The sequence below is a fragment of the Clupea harengus genome, chromosome 11 (assembly GCF_900700415.2).
Source record: "Clupea harengus chromosome 11, Ch_v2.0.2, whole genome shotgun sequence".
Lineage (NCBI taxonomy): Eukaryota > Metazoa > Chordata > Actinopteri > Clupeiformes > Clupeidae > Clupea > Clupea harengus.
Genome location: NC_045162.1, coordinates 19,613,517 through 19,621,110, shown reverse-complemented (window position 1 = coordinate 19,621,110; position 7,594 = coordinate 19,613,517). Strand labels below are relative to the sequence as shown.

Genomic DNA, 7,594 nt, shown 5'->3' with positions numbered 1-7,594 from the left:
ATTTGGCAAGAGAGATAGGAGGTGCCACCGCACAGTGCGAAGCTGCAGACAGAACAGATTGTGTTTCACATTGCTTCCTATCCTCCTGTTATGCCTCACTTCAGATAGGTGTGAGGAGCTTGGATCCATGCCGTTCTTTAAGCTAGCTCGGAAAGCCGGTCGGATGGATTCTGAAGAAAAAAAACAATGAAACATCGACACGGCCGACGGAAAAATGCATCCATGAAGTTTATAGACAAGCAAAGCAGACTGGTGTTTTCTTTTAAAGAAGCACTGTACATAAAATGTTCATACACAACTGGAGAGTTAGTATTTCACATTATGACACTTTTTCTCCCAAGACTACAGCTTACAACTAATTATATATTAACACAAGATATAACGCACTCACAAAAGCAGGTCTCTGCAGCTGTAAGGTATCATTAGCACCAACCCCTTCCAGCAGACATAAAAATACACCCCTGAGCCAATAGGCCAAATGGAGTGCTCACACGTGAAGGGGGAAATGTGTGTGTGTGTGTGTGTTTTCATTTCTCTCCTAAATGATGGGTGCTTCATGCGACATGTCTTTTCAGAGCTCTGACTCGTCCTAGACGGGGCGGGGGGATTTGTGTTTTGGTAACTGGAGACACAGCTGGAGGGCACACACTGGCAGAAGGGTTAGGGTGTGTGTGTGTGTGTGTGTGTGTGTGTGTGTGTGTGTGTGTGTGTGTGTGTGTGTGTGTGTGTGTGTGTGTGTGTGTGTGTCTGTGTGTGTGTTCTGGCCCCCAGGGTGGTCTGCAACATGAACAGCCTCCCTGGACAGCAGCTGTATCTGGCCCAGATCCATGCCAGATGTGAGCTCCAACCGCTCCAGAGCCAGCCTCTGCCTGAGCGACTCTCCAACGTGCCAGGCAAGTCTCACCCCTCGGCAGCCATCTTGGTAATGACCCCAAGCAGCTTTTTCAGGCAAATAAGATCAGGCTCTTATCTAAATGAATGGGGACAGACCCATAACTCCACATAGGAAGATCATACAGACATGAAAAGTACATTATATGAATCCTACAAACACGTTTTTCTTCCTGTTGACTTGGTCACTGGACACGCATGCAGTGCACCACATTTCACAGCACAGCTATTGCCGTGGTAATGGTGGAAATAAACAGGAGACAGAATGTCAATTATGCCGTTTCCAACAATGTAATTGGCTCTTTATAATACAGGGCAGAACTTCCAGTTACAAATTCTCCATGTTTGGTGTTAAAGATTCCCCCCTGATTCCCCATTAATTTTCCCGTAAGTCATTTGTCTCCTCCCTTATAATGTCTCCAAGCCCAACATTCAGCAGCTACAGCAGCAGCCACATTCACTCTGATGCCATCACAGAGCAATATATTGCCATAGCAGAGAATATTTAGTGACTTCTAAAAAAACAAGGCATGGAATACACTTCTTCTGATACACATAAAACCTCGAAGCTTATGGAAATGAATTTGGATGAATTATTAATTTTTGTTCACACATTAAAGTAAATGACATTCTAGTGTGGTGAGCCATGCAAAAGATATCAGCACATTCTCTCCAGGGAGCTTAGCTTTATTTAACATTTAATATTTAACTTTAAATAACTGACAGAAGGAGAATGATGACACAGCTATATAGCACAAAAACAATTGGAGGCCTTCTTACCAAACCCACTCCCACTTTGTACACAGAAACGGCAAAGATGAAAGCTGCGACTGATTGCTGCGCTTTCTCTGTACAATGTTCATTTTTTTTCAGTAAAGCTGCTATTCCTGACCTTTCTCAGTCATACTTGAGTGCTATGAGGTCAGGCCTTTCTGGAGATGGTCGTTAGCTGAACTTAATGGCGGTCCATTAAAGTTTATCCATCAGGCCTAATTGTGGCGCAGCGCCATTTGACACGGTACCGTTCACTCCAGAATTGTCTGCTTAATGCTCAGTGGAAAAAAATGTAATGTATGACCAAAGAGAAAAAAAAACTGTTGTCCAGAGGATTACAGAGGGTTTGCTGAGATTGTGCGACATTCCTTTGTGCTTCCGACGTCTCCATTTGAGGATTTAGGTCTGGAGAGGTATAATTGGTCTGTGATGAGGCACGCCAGCCGCAAATGAGGAATGAGTGTGTGTGCTTAGGTGTGCATGCTTGCATGAGAGAGTAAATCCGTCTAGGCCTCTTCCTGAGGTCTGTAGTGACCCTCTGCCTCAGGTTTAACAGCACCGAATTCCTCTCCCAGGCCGGAAAGATTTTAGTACATTTGAAGAAAAATCAAGGCGATTGCCTTTACAGCAAGCAAGTGTGAATACAAAAACACATGGAAAACAACTTCGATTCAATGTTGATATTATATAATTACATTACAGTTTAAAAAAAATACCGCAACACATCAACAAGCATAATTTTCATGGTTTGAGACAAAGCTCAAGAAAATGGGCAGAAACAAGACTTTTGTGCAAGAGCATGAAGTAGTAGCTAAGGTATCTGTTAAGACATGATATATGAAATTTCAATCACTATACAGGGGAGAGTAAATACACTTCCCATTACTGTTCAGTAGCCTACTAAACCAACCCTTGTCTGGGATAGGCATCTTACTGAAAGAGAAGAATTGTAAGAAGAAATTTAAAAGAAAGTAAAAACCTCTCACTGATGGCTTTGAACGCAAATGGCTGCGTCATGACATTCCTATCCATGCAGCACTGAACAACATCAAAAGATGACTAAACACATTAGCAGACTTCTCTGGTCTTAGGTCTGAGTCGTTCTGAGTCACAATCCTCTCTGGAAGCTCAGTTCAAGTCCTGTCTGGTGGAAGGGGGTTGCGGGAGTCAATACCATAAAGTTTATCATGGGTAAAGGGGGGGGGGGGGGGGGGGGGGGGGGGGGCAGTCATGCAGATGCATGTGTGGGCTAGGAGCTCACTGGCCCTGGCTTTACACATCCGAGTTGAGGCTGAGATTGGCCATCCGGGGGTCTGAGTTGATCTCATACCTGTAGTGGTAACCCTCCATGTGATCCCTGCAGGCGTCCCGGATGTTGTATATCCACCGTTTGATGCCCTTTCTGTTCAGGTAGAGCACCAGCAGGAAGATGACCCCGATTAGTGCCAGTACCATGCCCAGAAAGACATAAGACGTCTCCAGCACCCCCTCCAGGTCTCCGTTGTAATTACACTTGAGATCCGAGGGCTCAACCTGTAGCAGTGAACCCCCCCTCAAGTATTCCGGGCGATTACAGGTGATGTTTTCCTTATTCATCACCTGATCGCTTTTCCTCAACCACTCCTGCATGTCCACGATATTGCAATCACATAACCACGGGTTGCCGGTCATCCTGATCTGTAGGTCGGGGTTCATGCAGAAGTCGGCTATTGTTCCATTCGATAGCTCCTTCAAAGCATTGTCCCGCAGGTCCAATAGACTTAAGACGGGGTTCCTCAATGTCCCGCTGCTTACGAACACGATGGAATTGTTGCGCAGATCCAAAAAAGTTATGTCCAACAGACCAGAGAACATGCCGTCTGGGAGCAAAACCATATCGTTATTTGACAAATCCAGCTTGGAAAGCTTCGGTGTGCTGCTGTTGAATAGACGAGATAATTCACCGGTGTAGGAGTAATTGTATAGAGATCTGCTCAGATTTAGCGTGACCAATGAGTTATCGGCGGCTAACGCGTCTGCACTGAATTCTTGTATCCTGTTGTTGCTGAGGTCAAGCAGATTTAAATTAGGGATATTATGAAATACCCGGGGTTCTATCTCCTCTATACGGTTTCCAGTCAAATGCACATTGGTAAGTTGTTTGAGGGGCGTAGGGAAAGAATTTGAGGTGAGACTCTGGATGTTATTGCCGGTTACAAACAATATCTTGGTGTCTTCTGGTAGGGGTTGTGGGATTGCTGTGAGGTCCTGGTTTACGCATTTTACTGTTGTATTGAAGCACACGCATTTGCTGGGGCAGGCGGAGGACGGAGCGAATCCGATAACAGAGAAAAAGACAACCATTGCAGATATACTCCATGGGCACGGATTGGGCTGATTTCCTTGAACTTTTCTTTTAAGCGTCAGATTCAAAACGCGCATGTTTAATTCTTTTCCACAGTTCTACCAGAGTAAGGAACGACAATAAATGTCTTCAGGTCTATTTATTCTAGTCTGTTTTGTGGGCTCAGTTCTGAAGAGTTTGAATGTGTGACTGGACTACATTGAACCACAGACAAAAACAGGTCTGCTTCCAAGTTTGAGGTGTTGGCGAAGTTCCAAGACATTAGGCTACCCAACTATTGCAGCCCCCCAAAAAACATGCATTCGGATGTTAAAATTCATAAAACCTTAACACGCCAGTCTAAAATTACCTCGTCCAAAGTTGATCCTTTCCTTGTTAAAACTGAGAATTTTCCGGCAATCGCTGATAAAGACTTTCATTCAGTTAAACGCACATACGCTGTTCACGCCCGTTTGTAGTGTGTCGTCAAAGACGAAATTGCTGGTAAATTTCAAGGAAGTAAGTTTCAGATCAGTGTATATAATCCCCCAAAACCTGGCATTCCATTGAACGTTCTTTCATTATTCACCAAGGCCAGTTCAGCATCTCGCACTAGTGCTCAGTACATCCCTGCGCAGTTTTTTTTAAAGAAATACTTTCCCCTTCGAAGCCTCAGTGGAAACCACTGCTTGGACCGTACCATTCCAGTTTCTGTGGAAGGGGAATTGTGATAGCACTGATCAGACATAGTAGCCCAACCATTAACTGCAGAGATTTATTTTTGAATAAATGTGTCGATGTTTATTTTAGCTTTAGCCTAATTGAACATTTTGTTGATCTCAGTCAGTTTGAGTGAAAACCAAAAAATAACCCCAAGACCACCCTACCCTAATACCAACACAAACAAAAATTCACATTGGAAAATAACTTTAAACATCTGCGCTAGTAGTCCTATCAGTTGTTGGTTTGCATGTTTAAAACTGAACACTTGAGTCGTGCTGAATAGTATCCTCTTTTTGCAGAAAACAAATATCAATTGACATGGGTGTCATTGTACAGTGAAAATGAATTATGATGCCCCCCAAAACTTAAAGGCAAAGTCCGTGATTCCAATTCAATACACTTTTTATCAAGTTCAGCTAATTGCTCCTCACGGTCTTCTAGCCCATTATGTGGTCATACATTGAGCCTGCTCCTGTCTTACATTGCTTGTGGTCAGCAATTAGGCTTTCACTTTTTATCAAGTTCAGCTAATTGCTCCTCACGGTCTTGTAGCCCGCTCGGTGTGTGCACTCAGAGAAACGGTCCTCCTGGCTCTGTAAATGGGAAACAAACAAACTCCTTGGATGGAGCATACACTATTTCTGCCAATCAACATAAGGTGGGGGTGTAACTCAGAAAAACTGTCCTCCTCTGGCTCTGTAAATGGGAAACAAACAAACTCCTTGGATGGAGTCTACACTATTTCTGCCAATCAACATAAGGTGGGGGTGTAATTTGATTGGCCATTGTGCTCAAATATCAACAACCTTTGCAAGAATCATGAACCTCTGCTTTAATCACAGGCCTATCATGTCCAAATCATGAGACACCAGATTCGTGCATGTTAGGGACCGATCTGTTAAGGAATCGGCTGCTATGACTGAATGAACCTTCAATGGATCCGTTAGAACAGTTTAAAATGTGATTTTGAGTGATGTGTTTTCCTTCATTTCTTTCCTTTCTGGTGTGTTTGTTTAGAAAGTTGTTCTTTTCTGAACTCAGGAGCATCCACTTGAACCTCCATGCTGCCCTTCCTAATCCAGATTTTTCTTTGTCAAAATCCTCAGCATCATCAACACGGCTGTGAAAGATCTCATCAGCACAGGCTGAGACATTTTTAATTCAAACCCCTGACATGTAAATAAAGGAAATCTCCATAAATGCGCTTTCTCCTTCCTTGACCCATTCTCCCGTGTGAAAGGAAGTTGCATGTGTCTACTACCTGTATTTGTATGGGGCAGAAGGGACGGGAGGAGACAGGGAGGGGAGAGAATCAGAAACATGGCAGATTAATTCATACACCTATAAGGATAAGCATGCTAGCATACATGTGGCAAGTGTACACAATATATACAACCCTAAAGATGGTATAAACATACATACAAAATGAATAGTGTACAAAATGGGGAGAGAGCATTCAAGTGTAAAGAAAAACGATATTGATGGTGGCAATTAGTTACATTACAGGTAAACAGAGTATGTAGATGTATCATGAAGCGGGGTAGAATTATTGCATGGCAGTGTGGTGGGGATCGGTAGGTGTAAGCAGAGATATATAGATAGATATTTATGCTGTAGTGTTGAGCACTATCTCTGCGTGTCAGTGTTTGCTCCATGAATCTGGAAGGTTAGGCCTACTCTGTATTGTTACAAAAACAGACACAACATCTTAGGCTATTACAATGATATTTCATAATTTAGACAACACCCATAGTGCCCATGGCCTAGCCTTCTGTTGACTTGAGGCTAGAACACAGATAAGTAACAAAATTAGCCTGTATAGGCTACATAAGGTAGCATCACAGTCTATATCACGGTCGATTGTTAAAAAAATGGTAATAAAATAAGATAATCCTTTATTAATCCCACAGTTGGGAAATGTGCAGTGTTGCAGCAGCAGAGGAATAGTGCAATAACAAGGAGCATCAGTAAAAATAAGCAAGATATAAATATAAGAAAAGTAATTAAACAGACAGTAAGATATTATAAATAATAAATGACAGGGCACAGTTTAGTAAACACTAGTCTGTGTGTGTGTGGTCTATCGGGAGCAGTGTTGTAAAGTCTGACAGCAGCCAGAAGAAAGGATATCTCTCCTTCACACTGACAGGAATAAATGAGTAAAAGAGACAGGTCAGTGTTTAGTAAACATTATACAGTGATATTGCACAAAAGTGACTTGTGAGTCTTGGTGTGTGTGTTCTATCGGGAGCAGCATTGACTGTAAAATCTGACAGCAGCAGGAAGAAAGGACCTGCATGGGGTGGGACGTGTTCACCATCAGAGATGATAGCTTATCCATCATTCTCCCACCCCACCACCTCCACTGGGTCGGGGGGGGCATCCCTTCTTAACCAGTCTGTTGAGTCTCTTCCTGTCTGTAGTCGAGATGATGCTGCTGCCCCAGCAGACCACTCAATAAACGGTGGCTGATGATGCCACCAAAGAGTCAACAAAAGTCCTCAGGAGTGCCCCCTGCACTCCAAAACACCCGAGTCTCCTCAGCAGATAGAGTCTGCTCTGTTCTTTCTCATATAGTCCATTTGGATTGTCAGTCCAGTACAGTTTATTATTCAGATGAGCACCCATGTACTTGTAAGATTTCACCATCTCAATGTTCATTCCCTGAATGTCCACTGGTATAGGAGGAGGGTGTATCCATCGTCACAACCAGCTCGTTAGTTTTCCCTGCATTTATCTGGAGACAGTTCGGCTGTCACCAACCCTCAAAGCTCTGGGTCAGTTCTCTGTACTCCCTGTCGTCCCCATCTGTGATTAGGCAGGTGATTGCAGAGTCATCAGATACATTTTGTAGATGGCAGTTAGCTGATTTGTGCTTGACAT

At 43.4% G+C, this 7,594-nt stretch overlaps 1 protein-coding gene across 1 annotated transcript; it reads right to left on the bottom strand.

The window, feature by feature from the left end:
- Window positions 1–2,870: 2,870 nt before the first annotated feature.
- Window positions 2,871–4,754, bottom strand: tpbgb (trophoblast glycoprotein b). Its single transcript, XM_012824573.3, has one exon. The coding sequence runs from the start codon at window positions 4,084–4,086 to the stop codon at window positions 2,938–2,940; it is 1,149 nt and encodes a 382-aa protein (XP_012680027.2). The 5' UTR covers window positions 4,087–4,754; the 3' UTR covers window positions 2,871–2,937.
- Between the last annotated feature and the right edge of the window lie 2,840 nt (window positions 4,755–7,594).

Bases quoted from the DNA above. Each gene is read 5' to 3' on its own strand.
- tpbgb (XM_012824573.3), bottom strand. From the start codon at position 4,086: ATGCGCGTTTTGAATCTGACGCTTAAAAGAAAAGTTCAAGGAAATCAG.